This window comes from Abramis brama, assembly GCF_963993115.1.
Source record: "Abramis brama genome assembly, chromosome: 11".
Taxonomy (NCBI): Eukaryota; Metazoa; Chordata; class Actinopteri; order Cypriniformes; family Leuciscidae; genus Abramis; species Abramis brama.
The window spans coordinates 7,796,467-7,814,504 of NC_139973.1; the positions used below are offsets into that span (position 1 = coordinate 7,796,467).

The 18,038-nt window shown below is 36.8% G+C and overlaps 1 protein-coding gene across 5 annotated transcripts in view; it reads right to left on the reverse strand.

Moving 5' to 3' along the window:
• The window catches only part of cfap20dc (CFAP20 domain containing), a 60,295-nt gene that overhangs the window by 25,061 nt on the left and 17,196 nt on the right, over positions 1 to 18,038 (reverse strand). For 2 of the 5 annotated variants that reach the window (XM_084128296.1, XM_084128295.1), the window contains exons 2-10: positions 9,997 to 10,148; positions 7,514 to 7,603; positions 6,683 to 6,776; positions 6,059 to 6,131; positions 5,658 to 5,772; positions 5,335 to 5,488; positions 2,127 to 2,276; positions 499 to 678; positions 233 to 346 (exon numbers count right to left, since the gene is read on the reverse strand). In XM_084128296.1, coding sequence (XP_083984422.1) covers positions 233 to 346; positions 499 to 678; positions 2,127 to 2,276; positions 5,335 to 5,488; positions 5,658 to 5,772; positions 6,059 to 6,131; positions 6,683 to 6,713 — 817 coding nt within the window. In that variant the 5' untranslated portion in view covers positions 6,714 to 6,776; positions 7,514 to 7,603; positions 9,997 to 10,148. Of the gene's footprint in view, positions 1 to 232; positions 347 to 498; positions 679 to 2,126; positions 2,277 to 5,334; positions 5,489 to 5,657; positions 5,773 to 6,058; positions 6,132 to 6,682; positions 6,777 to 7,513; positions 7,604 to 7,681; positions 7,833 to 7,999; positions 8,057 to 9,996; positions 10,149 to 18,038 lie in introns of those variants that run through there. The other 3 variants (XM_084128293.1, XM_084128292.1, XM_084128294.1) reach the window with 2 other exon arrangements.

Below are 18,038 nucleotides of genomic sequence, written 5' to 3' on the forward strand. Positions count from 1 at the left end.
TCATGTGACACTGAAGACATATTTTGAAACAGAAAACAGTTACTTTAAATTGTAATAATATTTCACAGTATTAAAGTTTTTACTGTATATTTGATCAAATAAATGCAGCCTTGGTTAGAATAAGAGACACATTTCAAACACATAAAAAAAAAAAAAAATGGTCCCAATGCCAAACATTTGAATGGTGGTAGCTCCAACAGGCTCAGTATATAATATACTTAAATAAAGTCACCTGTGTTGGATTTTTCTCTCCTTGCATTGTGGATTCTCTGTGGTATCCTAGATCCCATTCTCTCAGTGGACGGCCTTTCAAGTGGAGGTCGTGGCTGAACATTTTCAGCTCGGCCTATATTTGGAAACATAATATAATAGTACAAAAATGATTGCTTTCCCCAGACTACATCAACTCATGTATCATTACTAAAAATCTAATCTCTGAACTAAATTTTTTATTACTTAGATGTTATGTGTCAAGAAAATAAATAAATATGTATTTGCCTAATGGTGTGTTGAGGCTCAATTCAGACTTGGATCTTTCTTCTTTCCTATTTGCAGATGTGCTGCTCTTCCTGGCGGTGAGCGGAGGAGGTCCGATAACTTTTGAACCAAAAGCAATATGGGAGAAATCCTGGGTTGTAGGACACCTTGTGATGGATGCCTTGATGCCACCTGTATCTTCTAGAAAACAGACATGCACAAAACGCTTACCAAATCCTAGCTGATATACTAAATTATCAACATAATCAATACTTTTACTAAAAAAAAAAGAAAATAATAATAATAATAATAATGTATATATATATATATATATACATTGATTTACAGAATTTCATTTTACTTTTTGGCCATATAAATATCAACAACTGCACTAAACTGCATATTAAATTGCATAAAAAATTGAGGTTTTTTTTTTTTTTCACGAGTATGAGCTCCAAATTCTCACAATATCATAATATATGAGCCATAAAAGCCTGATGTATCAGATATAATACTTTATTTTTTTAATTTTTTTTTACATTATTAAAATATCATGTCTAAAGGTTCAATAACTTTTCCATATCGAAAAATTTGATTTTTCTGACTATAACCCCATGTGTCAGGCTTTATCCCTTATGTGTCTGCTAAAAATCAACCATAAAATCAGAATAAAATAAAAGCATCTATGGTTCTTGTCTATGTAAAGTTATTACATAACTTCTAATAAATCAAGCAAAATTTCTATTCAAAGGTGGATTGTTTCAACCCAAATTAACCCCTGAGTATTCTAACATCTGCCATTCAAGCAAAGTGACAATGTATTAAAATAGTTAATGTAATATTTTTTGTATTTAAACTAACATCACGACATTCTCTATGACAATACGACTGCTTTCATATTCATAATCCTTGTAATTGTGAGGCCCTTGCCATCTGTTGGTTTGGAACTGGCGTATTTTCAATTGTTATTTAGTGCAACGCTGCAAGAAAAAGCAGTGTTAAGGTCATGGCAACCTGGCAGCAAAACACAAAATACTGCCATTTGTCATTTCAGCATAACAGCCAGCTCAGGATCCAAAGCTGTGAGCCACAACTACACGGTTTCATGCTAGGCCCACGGTGTTTTGATACATTGTTGCTAGGTGATAAAACAGGGAAAAAATTATTAATGTAGAACTAGAGATTGCGGTATTTGTATATGTAGAAACATTTTATATAATCTCATTACAGTCCAACACCTCTTGTCAGTTGACCTCTTGTTAATATCTTGCTAGGGCATTATTTGATTCTTTTTCTAGAATCTAAAGGTGAGATGACAGCAGTCTGGCACTGTGATGTGAGGCTAACAGATGTCTGGATAAATAAAAACCTAAGAACAGCTATGAAGGTCTCACTGGGCTGGCAGAGTGGACAGGTATGTGACTAAAGAGAGATGATTAGAGCTCTCTTGGCAAGAGGTGTCTCTTGTCAGCAAACTAACAGACAGCAAATAGCAGGAGAGTTCTGCAGAGGGGACTGACCTTCTGTTTAGCAAAGAACAGGAGAAAAGCACAACACTTTATGACTCAGTTGAGTTAAACACTCAACACTGAGTTAAGCAAAGAAGGGAAATTACATTGAAAGATGAAGTATTTGCATGTGGAACTGACCAGTATCTGAATTCGCAGGTCCTCCCTTTAAATCAGTCTGTCCCAGTGTCTTCATGTTCACCAGCTGGACAACATGCTGAACTTCACTAGGAAACTGACAGTTCCTGGGAATCTCCTCTTTTGGACCATTTCCTATTTCTAAACCTAAACCTAGAGTAAAATACAAAAAGTAAATGTTTTTAGGCAATGAGAAAGCAATTTTTTTTAAGGTCAAAAAGTAAGGCTAAGCATTTAGCACTTTCCATTAATTTTTTATCTTTTTCAAGAAAGGGTCAGTGAAAAGGTGCTTAACTTTAAGACTTTCAGCCAAGGTCAAACAATACATTATTTAAGCTTTTTGTATTTTCTGCGAGGTTTGCCGTTTTTGCAACACTGTTGTCAGTTTTTTTTTGTGAATATGAATACAGTTTAATTTCGTTTTTTGAGAAAAATAAGTATGAATTAATATTTTAACATTATTAACATTGACTGTATAATTAATATTAAGCATTAATATAACATATAATAAATATAATTCTTTTAAATATACAAAATGTATTTATATATTTATAGCCTACATTAAATTATTCTTTTAAGTTTGCTTTTTAGTTATTCGCTAAACGTATTTCTCATTAATTCAAGAAAAAATGCTTGTCATACAATTTTTTACATTAATGTTAAAAATGTCACAAATATTATATTTTTCCATCTCTATAATTACAGGTTTGAATAGGTGTGCAGTCAATAATGCAATCTTGCATTGGAAAATGGAATGATATTTATTTATTTGCCATGCTGCAGAAACTGATTTATTTTCGTAGGAGGAACTGTATGGATTTGTTTTTTTTTGTTGTTGTTTTTTGTAATAGGAGGAAAGTCATGCAGCAACAGGTTTGCAAAAAAATGTAGGACACAGCTAAACATTACATTTAACATTAGATTTTGTGCTCTTTGTGCTCTAATTAAAGTAATTGTATACCAAAGTATACCCTATTAATGGAAAGTGGCACTTACACAAATTACTTTAAAGGGGACCTATTATGCCCCCTTTCAATGTCTTGATTTTGTCTTTTGGGGTTTACTAGAATAGGTTTTCAAGTTTGATTTCTCAAAAAAACATATTTTTCACATATTTCACATTATTGCACCACCTCTCTTTCCAGTCTGTCAGTAACACTCAGTTTAGTTCTGTCAGGAGGATCACTATCGTCAAAGATGATTGACAAATAGCATACAATTTGGTGGTGTGGTTCTGTACTGGGCAAGAACTCTCCAACCATCCATGCAGCCTAGCATAGATAAGAACAGGGAGTGCACTGCAGGGCAAATGGCTGAAGCTTACGTGTAGCTAGCGAATGTAATGTGGGCCTAATGGGTGGAGCTAGAATATCCAACCACACCCTAACCCTACCAACAACTCTATCCCTCCACCCCCTTAGAGCTCCAGAGAGGAGGAGCTGGACATCATTTGACTCTGCAGTGAGTACCAATTGAGTGCAGCAATAACCCCCTTTGGCCGCATGTCTACCAAAGCGTTTTTAGCCAGCTGAAACTGCTAGGTGCTCAGCTGAAAACGCCTAGCTGTGGGTGCTTGAGAGCATTTTCTCATTTTTTTTTTTTAGTTGAGACGCTTTGCTTGCTATGATACGCAATATCCACGGAAGTGTTACTAGTATCTCATCTCACAGATAGTTTGTTTCTGTATTTTTTCTATTTAAAAATGTAGATACAATGTTAAGTATTTGTTCTGACTCTTTTTTCCATTATTATGCTTGTTGTTGTCATCTGTTGACGCTGTACAAGCAGAATGTGGCGGTTGGTCGGTGTGGTATTTGTCCCACCTCTCCTCCACTGTGATTGGACGGCTGGGTAAAAAGTGACAGTGTCAGTGATGAGCGATGCGTTTTACCCAAAGTTGAACATTCTTCAACTCTCGGCGACCGCTAAAAAATAGAAATAGACGCTCAGCGCCTCCTTACGCTCCTGCCTATTTAAAAATGCAAACCTCCCATTGAAAACAATTGAAAATTGAAAAATACGCTAGACACGGGGAAAAAACACTTTGGTGGAGACACAGACTAAGACTGCTGCCCACTGAAGCTAAGGAGGGTTGAGCCTTGTCAGTACCTGGATGGGAGATCTCCTGGGAAAACCAGGTTGCTGCTGGAAGAGGTGTTAGTGAGGCCAGTAGGAGGTGCTCAACCTGTGGTCTGTGTGGATCCTAACGCCCCAGTAAAGTGATGGGGACACTGTACTGTAACAAGCACGGTCCTTCGGATGAAACGTTAAACTGAGGTACTGACTCATCATGGCCGCCTAATCATCCCCATATTGACTGACTGGCTTCATCACTCTGTCTGCTCTCCACCAATAAGCGGATGTGTGGTGGGTGTTCTGGCGCAATATGGCTGCTGTTGTGTCATCCAGGTGGATGCTGATCATTGGTGGTGGTTGAGGAGATTCCCCCCTTCCATATGTAAAGCATTTTGAGTACCCAGAAAAGATTATTATTATAAATTAGTCTGATTCGAAGAGGAATATCAGAAGGCCAAGCCCTGTCTGGACGACAGGAGGAGCTGGTGATTGAGGAGGGAAATTAGGGTAATTAAAGCTGCTGATAATACTGAATGGACCTTATATAGGGATGCAAGGCGTTGTATTCCTATAGGTAGACGTGTATCATCTAAGAGTCTGCTGATGCGAGCTTGACTGCCAGAACCGATGCTAGGCTTGATTTCCTGTCTCTATGAAGCCCCTCCTTCCAAAAAGCGCAATGTGCTCCAATTGGTTGGCTGGACCAGTGTGTTGTGATTGGTCAAGCGCTTCGAGTATGTTTCGGAAATGTCACGTCCCTTACCATAACCGTGAGTTTCAACACACCTCTAACTAACTCAACCAGGCCTCTGCACTTTTTTTTAGCATATGCTTTGGGTGGGAATTATTTAAATGAGGAATATTGTGACGTGTGCGTTTCCAGAAGAAAACTGAAGACTACAATCGAGGCGTTTCAGGGAGTTCAGAAACAGTGCTTACTTATATTAAGAATAGCTCCCTTTGGAGTGACTTTGTGCTCTGTGACTTTGTGCTTTGGAACTTTGCACACCTTTTTCATGCTCAAACAGCAACATCACACATTAAAGAAAGTCGAAAATGTAAAAAAAAAGCATAATACGAACACTTTAAAAAGCGGGCTACAAAATGGTGTCCATCAAGTAAAGCTTTCCCCAACCTCCATCTACGCAGTCTGCTGGTTCATTCTTCATCGTGAAGATGCGGCGAACCTTACAGCAGGCGGAGATGATGATGCCATCCAGAGACAGGAAGCGCTTCCCTCTGAATATCTCAGTGGTGAGGGAGTCCAGATCGATACACAGATTACACCACTGCACACAGACAGTAGTACCTTATCATACTAGCTCCAGAACATTTTTTACAGGTCATTTTTTGGTCATGTTACAAAGTATCTCACAGAGCTAAGACAGAATGATCTGACTGCTCATTTGCAGATAGTCGTGGAGAATGCAGCAGCGCATAATGTTCTTCAGGACTTACAGTATTTCGTTTGAGGCACGTTAGAGGTATTCTCGCATGCAACGGGGTTGCTGAGAGCTCTTTATGAACTGTCGACAAGTAGAGTCTTCTCTTTAGGTGCTCTTCATCAATCACTCTAGAAGACAGCATTACAAAGTTAACTAAATAGCTTGCTCTGTGAAGCAGATGGAAAGATCTTTAATCATTTTCTCACGTGTGTTTGAACAAGAATGTGTAGGAGTGGTATCTGCATGCCTGAAAGTGTGAATTAATTCACTCTCCATGGTAATAAACCCTGAATTTTAACTATATCATAGCAGCGCAACAACAAGATTGTTTTCAGTAGCTTGAAGATAGATGTCAGATGAACCTGTTAACAATGACACTAAATTTTAAATTATTTTTTAAATAGAAACACTTACAGAAACTCCGTGGAAAAGTCTTTTCCCAAAGGAATGTTGACCTGTAGAATCAGAAACTTCTGAATCAGACCAACTATGGGAACAAGAAACATGAGATTTTAAGATATGAAAGAGATACGCACAAAGAGACACATACATGTATAATTGGTGATTCAACAATAATCAATCCCTCCCTATATGACAATACGGTAACACTTGGCATTATTAAACTGATCTTTTTGTTGCAATGAGAAAGCAATGTTGTGAAGATGCTTAAGTACAGTAACAGATCTAGGCTAAAACTTCAAAAATAGAATTTGGCACTTTTAACAAAGGTGCAATATATTATATTAACAATATATTATGTGAGCTTTTTGTATTTTCTGTGAGGTTTGCCTTTTTTTCTTTTCTTTTTTATGAATGTTTGAATACAGTTTAAATTTAATCTTAAAGATTAATCTAGCTTTGTAGACATAAAAAAACAGTAGCCTTACTATAATAGAATACTTAAGTAATCTTTAAAATTAATCTAAGCCCTAAAGCTAGCATTTCGTTAGCTACTGTATGTGAAATGTAAGTGCAAATGTAAATCTGAAATGTAATGTAAATGTAAATCTGATTTATTCTGATTTTGACAGCACTTACGAGCCATCTTGCTATCCTTAGGTAACTGCATCTTGTGTGTTTGACTGCTGCCTTCAAGACTGTATACAAAGCCCTTCACTTCTTTATCAAAAACCTGTTAACAAAGAGAAGATAAAATAAATAATAAGACAGATGCTTCAAATAATCCTCCTCAGTAGTATTACTGTATGTACCCACAATCTCAATATATACAGTAGATATATAAAAACATAAAAGCAATGCATGGACTTTTTGCAGATACCGCTGTTTTAAAGTTACAAGGGTTTGTGCAGGTTTCTCTGGTATGGTATTATTTTAGCTCTTCTTTTTGCTGCTACTCGTGGTATGTTTCAAGTAGATGAGAATGTAAAATAATAGCCATCATCCAATTCAAGAGATTATTTACCAGGCAGATTCTGCACTGCAAACTGTGTTTCTATGAATGTGTGTCCCTTTTTACTCCACTGAATAAGGTTTTTATTCATTTATTCCAAGGTTTTTCTTTTCTTTATATGTTTATTTTTGAAGGCCAGTTTCTTTATATGGACATGCCTTAGAGTCTTGGCTACATATACTTGCCTAGGGTAAAAAAAGATACGTTCTTTGAACACATGCTGACCTTGTGACTGAGGTAAGTTGTCAAAATGGGAGGCCATCATTACATTGCTTATATTGTAGGCTTTTAAGCTAAATTTAGAATAAAACGATTATGAAACACAGCAAAATATGATGATGCTAAAAATATACTGAAAAATATTGTAGGGTATAACGTTATATTTTCTATGACCAGTTAAAAACCTCAGTTTTCTTCTTTTCATTATGGCAAAATCTGTCATACTGAAACATACATACTTTAGTTATTGGAGGTTTTCTGCCATACAGTTTCCATTTTGCCACAGGATCTTTTCCTTGTGCACTGAAGATGTCAACCGTGAGACCACCCTACACACACACACACACACAATGAAAAGAATTGCAGAATACAGCATAGAACTATAGTTCAGTGCCCACTCACATTACCTGATAATCGTTTCTAAACATGCTGCCAAAAGATTGAATTGTGAAGGTTGCTTTATTATGTCCTCTTCGAGACAAACAAAAGCTGATTCATAACCCCTGCAGCACAATGACGGTTCTGTAGAACTAATATCAGCTAACGTTAGCAGTCGCCTTCATAATGGTAACTATCAGACTAGCGCACAACACATTTGAACCACATTCACCCAGCAGAACGAAAAACAGTGTTAAAAATTCTCGGTTCGTTTAGTCATTTAGGCTGTTAGAGCGCTTTAATATTAAAACACTTAAGTTGGTTAGCTGATTAGCTAATACACACACAGGCAAGTGCAGCGGCAGGTCGTTTCCATGGTAACGGGACGCTGTCACCGTGGCACTCTGGAATAAATAGAGAATGCATTTTAAATTCCACCTGTAATGTGAATTTGAATATTCAATGAGATTCTAAGCAATTAATATACTTGCTATGTGTAGTTTTATTAATACATTTCATTGTTTTAGTATGAATTGTCCATATTATTATATTATATTAGCCTATATTATATTATATTATATTATATTATATTATATTATATTATAATAGTTCATTACATTTATATAGCCCTTTTCTCGGCACTCAAAGAGCTTTACATAGAAGGAGGAGATCTCCTCAATCACCAATTATATATTTATATTAATTAACTTGATTTTACCTGAACATTCTCTATGTCATGTTGAATATGCCTCTCTTTACGCATGGAGAATAGACACAGAACGTTGACTAGTGAGGTTTGAATGACAGTGCAATTGCATGTGTTAGAAATAACATCTTCCCCAAAGTCTTGCAACACCTTAGACCTACTGCTTTAAGTGCATTGTGAATCATTCATCATTGTTGAATGGTGAATGTCAAATGCATGCGTTTTTTGTAAGTCAGAGATTAAACTTTCAGTATTTTACCCTGTGACTATGGAGACTGGCATCAACAGAGAATTAGTATTCATTGTGCAATGTGCGAAAGAAAGAAAGAAAGAAAGAAAGAAAGAAAGAAAGAAAGAAAGAAAGAAAGAAAGAAAGAAAGAAAGAAAAAGAAAGAAAGAAAGAAAGAAAGAAAGAAAGAAAGAAAGAAAGAAAGAAAGAAAGAAATATTATCTGTTAGGTTCCTATCCATGATAATTTAGAGAGAGAAGCGTGTCTTGCGTTTGTGTGTGACAAAGGTTTAACTTTGAGCAGATGGTGTCTTTACATGCATTTCAATACAAATGATGCAGCAACTGCAAACTGCTCCCCAAATTGGATTTTGGACAGTTTTTAATAAGTCTATTACTAAGCAATGTAAATTAAGGCCATTGTCACTGAAGGTCAAATATGTAATTTGATGGCAGCTTGAAACATACCTGAATAGACACCCTACAATCAATAAGCTAACAACACTATTCGAAACCAAAAAGAGTGCCACTTCATTGTGAATGTAGGCAATCTGTTGAATACTGAAAATGATTACCCCATTTTTTTGTAATTACCTATAGGTAATAGGTGACCACCGAGCTGTCATTTCCTATAACAATAGCCTTAGGCCTATGGATGCAAACATACATTTACATCATTTTTTTCTGGCTTAATACATTTGCAGAGTTCATAGTAAGATTTTTTATTGAGTGCCTTTAAACTGCACTTAGAATTAATGTTGTTCCTGATGTTAATTTATTTCAGCATGTAAATGAAACATTGCGCACTGACTGAATTATCAGTTTGTTTTGGTGTGGATGTGTTTAAATAATGTTGAGTTGTGTATTCTGTTATGCGTTTTGCATATTGATTAGAAAGCTTTTTTTTTTTAAATAAAAAAAATCTCATAACTTAAATAACTCCATAAAAATAACTTGGCCTTTTTAACAAATTCATGCCTTTAGCGTTTAATTGAGCTATTTTTAATAAGCAGTTACAAGAAAAACTGTCTGCTATGCAGAAATCGTTCATTATTATCATTGCTATATATTAATATCTATAGGAATGTAAAGGCCAACCCCAGCACTGAGGCTTACATTTACTCAGTGTAAGGTTGATTTTAATACTCAGATAAAGCTGAAATGTTTCTATGGTTATCTGAAGGCCAACATTTAACTTGGTTTTTATTGGTTGTAATCTATTAATATTTCATTCATTAATATTTTATTTTCAGTACAAAATGACCTTTTAACAAATGAAGTCTATTTGATTCAGTTAGTCAAGCACATTCTCATTTTTTCATCAGTAATCTCATTCACTGTATGGTGCATTATTTTGCACTGAAGTGTCTGTTGTTTCAGTTTTGAATCAAGTTAAACATGTCAAGTCACCTTTATTTATATAGCGCTTTTAACAAAACAGATTGTATCAAAGCAGCTTCACAGTGATAACATGAAAATAATACAACAAAGTTTGGATGGGTCCAGGCGCAGGTCCACCATCTGATCTGGATACGGCCCGGATCCAGCTGACTTCAGTAAACCTCGGAATAAACAGAAAGACTAACATTAGCGTATGCTATTCTACTTATGATGTAACAAGTAGCCTACATCAGGTGTTATGGGAAGCGTCCCCGGTTCCGGCTGACCTAATCTATGCAGCCTAATAATCAATTAACCGATTTGAATAATAGAAATGTAATGTTCTATATGAATGCCAGGTAAAAAGGGATGCATTTTTAGTCTAGATTTAAACTGACAGGTATTATCAACTAGCCGGAATTTTGAGATCGCAGTAGACATGAAGGACAATAATGCGTTAAGAGCTCGCTCAAGTACTGGGAGCTTAACCATTTAGTGCTTTGAAGTCAGCAATACTTTAAAATGTATACAATGTTTAATGGGGATCCAATGCAGTTTTGACAGAATGGGGCTAATATGGTCATACAGTACTTCCTGGTTCTGGTAAGAACTCTAGCTGCTGTGTTTCTGCGTTTTTGTTTATTATGCATGCAGGGCAACCACCCAGTAGAGCATTACAATAACCTATCCTTGAGGTCATGAACGCATGAACTAACTGTTCCTAACTAATTTAGATATATTTTTAAGATGGAAGAATGCGGTTTTACAGTTGCTAGAAATGTGGCTTTCAAATGAAAGATTGGTATCAAAGAGCACCTAACCGATGACAAAGACTTGACAGAGCAGCCATCAATTGTTAGACAGTATTCTGTGTTAATACGTGCAGAGATTTTTTGCCCAATAATTAGAAACTCTGTTTTTTTCAGAATTAAGTAGTAGGAAATTACTAGTCATCCGAATTTTTTATATCAGCTTTGCATTCCGTTAATTTTGTGAATTGGTGCGTTTCGTCGGGGCGCGAAGAAATATAGAGCTTAGTATCATCAGCATAACAGTGAAAACTAATGCCATGCTTCCTAATGATTTCTCCTAAGGGTAGCATGTACAGAGTGAACAGCAACAGTCCTAGTACTGAGCCTTGTGGTACTCCATATTGAACTTTTGATCGATATGGCATCTCTCCATTTGCTGCAACAAACTGATAACGGTCAGATAAGTATGATTTAAACCATGCTAGTGCAATTACACTAATGCCAACATAATTTTCGAGTCTATTCAAAAGAATGCTGTGGTCGATGGTATCAAATGCAGCACTAAGATCCAGTAATACTAATAGAGATATGCAACCACGATCGGATGATAAGAGCAAATCATTTGTGACTCTAATGAGAGCAGTCTCAGTACTATGGTACGGTCTAAATCCTAACTGAAAATCCTCGCAGATATCATTTCTTTCTCAAAAGGAACATAGTTGTGAGGATACTGCCTTTTCTAGTATCTTTGACAGAAAAGGTAAATTCAAGATTGGCCTGTAATTGACTAATTCTCTAGGATCAAGTTGCATTTTTTTAATAAGAGGTTTAATAATAGCCAGCTTAAAAGTTTTCGGTACATATCCTAGTGACAAAGATGAATTAATTATATTAAGAAGAGACTTCTGGAAGCATCTCTTTCAATAGCTTAGTCAGTATAGGGTCCAGTGTTGGGCAAGTTACTTCGAAACTGTAATGCGTTATTTATTACTTGTTACTGTCATTTCAAAGTAATTTGTTACATTACAATATTACTGTATTTAAAATGTAAGGCATTACACTACTATTGCATTACTTTTAAGTTACTCTCACCAAAATAACTGCAAATATGGATTTGGCAATCTAAATGTAGCTTATGATGCTCAATTAGCTCATTACACATCCAGTAGAAGGTGATGTGGTATCCGACTGAGCTTGGACCCATAAGAAATTTTACCATGATGTACTATAGTACATACCATGGTATACCATAGTAGTACCATGGTAGTACCATAGTAGTACCATGGTAGTACCATGGTACCTTACATATAACCATGGTACATAGTACTTCAGATATTATCATGGTACCATGGTACATTGCATGGTACTGTAGATGTTACTATGGTACATAGTATGGTACCTCAGATTTACCATGGTACCTACCATGGTACATACCATAGTACCTCAGATATAACCATGGTACATACTTTATAGTACTTCAGATATTATCATGGTACCATGATGATAATATCTGAAGTACTATACTGTACAGTATGTTACTATGGTACATAGTATGGTACCTCAGATTTACCATGGTACATGCCCTAGTACCTCAGATATAACCATGGTACATTCTGCCGTACATATTACCATGGTACATACTACCTCAGATATAACCATGGTACCTCAAATATTACCATGGTACTTTGCATGGACGCATGGTACAGACATCTTTTTACTTTAAGCCCGGGGTAAACTTTAGGCTTAAACTTTAGCAAAAATAAAAATAACTAATGAATAATAACTAAGCCAAATATTTTTATTTTAATTATTATTGTGAGTGACTGCAGTAGTGTGGGCATAGGCCATTTGGTCTATGAACGAGTCATAGATCTCCAAAATCAGTTTTAAATGTATAATTTAATATTAATGAGATTTTTATTTAAGTAATGTTCTAATTCTAGATGTTTGTAAATGCTGCATGATTTTGATGTGGTTTAATCAATGGCCGTGCGCGTGAACTTTGAACATTCATGTCGCTTTCAAACACTGGAGCGGCCGCGGCGCAGAGTTGCCATGGAAACGGCGCTGGACCACTGCGACTGGTAAGCAGGAAACTCCCTCTCTCGCTGTTGAGAATGTACTATCCGCTGCAGGCTCACTCATCTCTGCTCTGTCTGATTAACGTACAGGAAGTGAAACATTTTGCGCGGACGTTTCTCCTCTGCTGATCTCGCGGTGATTTTGGCGAATTTGTATGAAGAAAAAAAAAAAAACTACCACTTTATTCCAGGTTAACTAACAATGCTTGTAACGCGCGTTACTGACATTTGTACCGAGTAAAATATTACATTTTTTCCCCCTGTAATGCCTTACATTACCGCGTTACAGCAAAAAGCAATGCATTACAGTAATTAATTACTTTTGTAACGCGTTACTCCCAACACTGATAGGGTCTAACATACATGTTGTTGATTTAGATGATTTAACGAGTTTAGACAATTCGTCCTCTCCTATAGCAATGAATGAATCAAAATTTTCTTTAGGGAGACTACAATGCACTGCCTGATGCAATACTGTAGTAAACGGTTGCATAGTTATAATTTTCTCTCTAATATTATCAATCTTGTAAGTAAAGAAGTTCATAAAGTCATAAATGCTGTGCTGTTTGGAAACGTCCGGTGTTGAAGCTTTATTTTTTGTTAATTTAGCCACTGTTTCGAATAAATACCTAGGGTTGTGTTTGTTTTCTTCTAAAAGTGTTGAAAAATAAGCAGATCTAGCAGTTTTTAAGGCCTTTCATACACAATCGTGCTCTCTCTCTCCACGAAGTCCGAAAAACGTAAACGTATGTTTTCTTCCAGCTGCGCTCCATTTTTCTGGCTTCTCTCAAGGGCCTGAGTGTGCTCGTTTGTACCAAGGCGTTGGACTATTTCCTTTAATATTCTTTAAGCGCAATGGAGCAACTGTGTCTAAAGTGCTGGAAAAGAGAGAGTCAATCATTTCTGTTGCAACATCGAGTTCTTCTAAGCTATCTGGGATGCTGACGAGATGAAACTGATCAGGAAGATTATTAATAAAGCAATCTTTAGTGGCAGAAGTGATAGTTCTTCCATATTTATAACACAGAGCTGACTTTGCAACCTTGGCTAAATTAAGTTAAATAATGATCTGAGATGTCATCGCTCTGCTGCAGAATTTCAACGGCATCAATATTGATTCTGTGTGATAATATTATTACGACAATGAGTAGGTCCTGACACGTGTTGTCTAACTCCCATAGTTTAGAATGTCTGTAAATGCTAATCCCAATGCGTCTTTTTCATTATCTACATGGATATTAAAATCACCAACAATTAGGACTTTATCTGCAGCCAGTACTAACTCTGATAGAAAATCAGCAAATTATTTGATAAAATCTGTATGGTGCATGTCTCTCAAGGTTCAGGTTGCTGCATGCGATAACTATAAATTTCCCTTTATTTGACTATAATATTGTCTTTGCAGTGGAGAATGGCCTCAGCAATTAACTTATAAACCAGAAATTTGTAACCATCATTTCACTGTCATCATGGATATATGAAGATTTCTTTGTGTGGCAATAGCTTGACAACTTTTCCATGTAACAGCTTTTTTTCCAAGTAAACCAATTATAGAGAAAATAATTGTGCTGTAAAAGTACTTTAGAATGTCCGTCCCTTGGTGTTATGCAGAGACTGAGAGTAAGTTTTTCACTCTCTGCAATACACATGTAAACAAGCTGCTAATAAACTGCAAATTATTCATAGACAGTAAGGCAAATTCACAGGAGAGTGGCTCAACAGGGAATCAAGTGTCTTTGAACAATTAATCACTGTCTCGTTTTTCTGACTGAGGTGTAAATGTTCCCTCTAATTAAATGATGGAAAAAATACTTCTGGCTACTGTTCCTGATGACCTATACATGGAAAACAACAAATTAAACTTTTACAGTACATTTTTCTTACAAATCTAAAATTGTATTCAGAATTACATGGTTTCCAATTTCTTAAGTCTGCCCTGGTATGTACACATTAACATAGTGCCGGTAGGCGTCAGCAAAGGACTGCGTTTTTGAGTGAATCAACAACATTCAACCGAATCGCTCACAAACGCTGAATCTCTCAGGAACGAAGCCCTCTTTATGAGTGATTCGTTGAATCATTCACTCAACCGATTCGTTCAAAAACAAGTTCATTCAGGATCAAAACACCACTACTTTGTGTGTTGCTTGGAGGCGGTTTATTCTGCTTTAACCCTGGTACGATTTTCGTTGGAGGAGCAAATTGTGTAAGTTAACTTCTTGTGAACTGTAGTATAATCATAATTATGCTGTTAGTCTGAAATAGAATGAATGGAATAGAATGAAGTAGAATGCTACTACTCAAAGTATTACAGCATGGCTAAAGTTAAGTTAGCTGTATTGGACAATATGGACCCTGGCAAAAACCCATATTGCTTCGCGACGTGTCAATAATGGATGGTCGGCCGCTTTGGCCATGGTATTAGATTCTAGAGAGCATTTGATTGGACAGAAGAAGTGATGAGAAGCTGAAGTCCGCGGTGACGTCATTCAAATCCGTGATACATTTTAGTGGAAGTGAGAGACTGTAAGTTTTGAATGCTTATATCTCCTAAATGTGAAATTTGTCATTGGTTTGGAACACACCAGCTTATTCATAACCTTAAGCCTAACATATTCATACTAAAAGCTAAAAAAAAAAAAAATTTTATTTCAGGGGCCCTTTAAAAACGCCCCTCGAGACCAAATGCGTTTCTTGTTGAAATTGAAGCTAGAAGATCAACAAACTTGAATACGATGTGTAGTAAGTGCGGTGTAATGTTCGTGTTAGGTGTACCAATACAAAGGTAAATGTAACTGCCTTTATTGTGTTTCTAAGTGAGTTCAGTTTGAAACTATGATAGAAAAAGTCAAGACTCCAGTAGTGCTAGTATTAATGAGACGTTCTTCAACATCACATCTCTTCTGATTCCTCAAGCATGCATTGTTCTTCTTTATCAAAAATGACCTAGATATGTCTGGACGTGTTAAAGTGGAAAAGATAATTAGGATACTCTTTTATATGCCATGTGATTTGCTCATATTGATTTTGCTTGGTTCTGAATTCAGATTAAAAGCATAAGATAAAAGCTCTAATATTACAGCAGAAATTGTATTGTGGAATTCCATTAATTTATAATATCATTATTCATGGTCCTCTTTATTAAATAAATATGAGCATGTGTTGGTAGGTCTACTGGTAAGGGATCTACTTTTCTGCAAATGTCAAGGGTTCAGTCGAGTGGAGTGAAACTCAGAGGCCAAAATACATTAGAAAGCAATCTGCCTTGACATGCAATGTTACTGGCCCTGCCATGAATTGTGACACATGTCATGAACATCGTTGCTCACTGAGTGAGTGTGTGATATTTCTTTGTTATGACAATACCATTACAGCATGTCCAAAAGCATGAGCTGTGGAGAGGTTACGGAAAAGCATTCTGATATTCAATGGATGTCTTTTATACAGCCCAAGTTACTGTAATGAATATAAATAAATCTAAACTAGCAAATTGGAACATGGCATTTACTTGACAGGGCATTGCTATGCAGTTACTAAGGTGTTCGGAGCGGCTTTGTTGCTATGTGGTTTTGATAGGGTGTTCTGGTTGCTAGGGCATTGGTAGTGGTTTCTAGGGTGTTTTGAAGAAAATGAAAGGAGATACATGAACATATTTAATTGTACACATTTAAAACTTCTTAAAATCATCATCAACAGAAAAAAAAAATGCAACTAAAATTGCAGTTTTAGAAGGCATTGGAGTGTTTTACCTGGAATCTATTAGATATAGAATCTATTTCTATTAAAATAGGCTTATTTTACAACTCCCCCAGAGTTAAACAGTTGAGTTTTACTGTTTTCGAATCCATTCAGCCGATCTCCGGGTCTGGCGGTACCACTTTTAGCATAGCTTAGCATAGATCATTGAATCGGACAGGACCATTAGCATCTCTCTCAAAAAAATGACCAAAGAGTTTCGATATTTTTCCTATTTAAAACTTGACTCTTCTGTAGTTACGTTGTTTACTAAGACCGACGGAAAATGTAAAGTTGCGATTTTTTAGGCTGATATGGCTAGGAACTATACTCTCATTCCTGCGTAATAATCAAGAAACTTTGCTGCCGTACCATGGGTGCAGCAGGCGTAATGATATGACGCAGCGCCTGAAAATAGGTCTAATCATAGACAGTATATAAACTGGACACAGCGACCCCATAGGTTTCAACGGAGAGAAGTGAAGCAAATTAGAAGCCCTCACTTCCTGATGGCTGAGCGTACTGCGCAGACTCAAACTGAGCTTGACGACGTGGATGTGATGTGAGCAGCCTGCCTGAAAGTTGTAAGTTTTCTAGTAGCTGTGCCAAGCGAAATCTGAACCATTCCCTTCCGAATCTCGCAGAGACGGAGAGTGTGAGTAGGAGCTGTCCATGAGCTAGGACCAGGAGCAACGTCATGACTCTCTATGGGCTTCTCCCTTGACTTTATCGGACTTTATGCCTCCACGTCCCCCCGATTGACTGCGAGCTTCTCTTCCTGTCTCTACGGTAATTTCCAGAGATTCGCGTGGTTATGACGCAATCGTTAGCCTACTTTTACAAAAACTGCTTCTACGGGGCCATAACGTAAGATGCAAGGTAATGGAGCCTTTTATACATTGTCGTGTTTCTTTAGAAATAAACCATGGACAAATGGAGTCTTTAAACGCCTCAGATGTAAAGTTATTCGCTGTCAAAGTGACGCCAAAATGAATGGGAGTCAATGGGATGCTAACAGCAGGTGAAGGCTTGTTAGCCAATGGCGGCTCCCGGGGGTGGTACGGAAATCGAGCGCTCAATTACCCCCCTGGGTCTAATAGGTTAGACAAACTTAGTCCCGGTCACGTTGGAAATTACCGAGCTGGGGACTATTTTCAGGCGCTGCGTCATATCATTACGCCTGCTGGACTCATGGTACGGCAGCAAAGTTTCTTGATTATTACGCAGGAATGAGAGTATAGTTCCTAGCCATATCAGCCTAGAAAATCGCAACTTTTCATTTTCCGTCGGTCTTAGTACACGATGTAACTACAGAAGAGTCAAGTTTTAAATAGGAAAAATATCGAAACTCTTTGGTCATTTTTTTGAGAGAGATGCTAATGGTCCTGTCCGATTCAATGATCTATGCTAAGCTATGCTAAAAGTGGTACTGCCAGACCCGGAGTTCGGCTGAATGGATTCGAAAACGGTAAGACTCAATTGTTTAACTCTGGGGGAGTTGTAA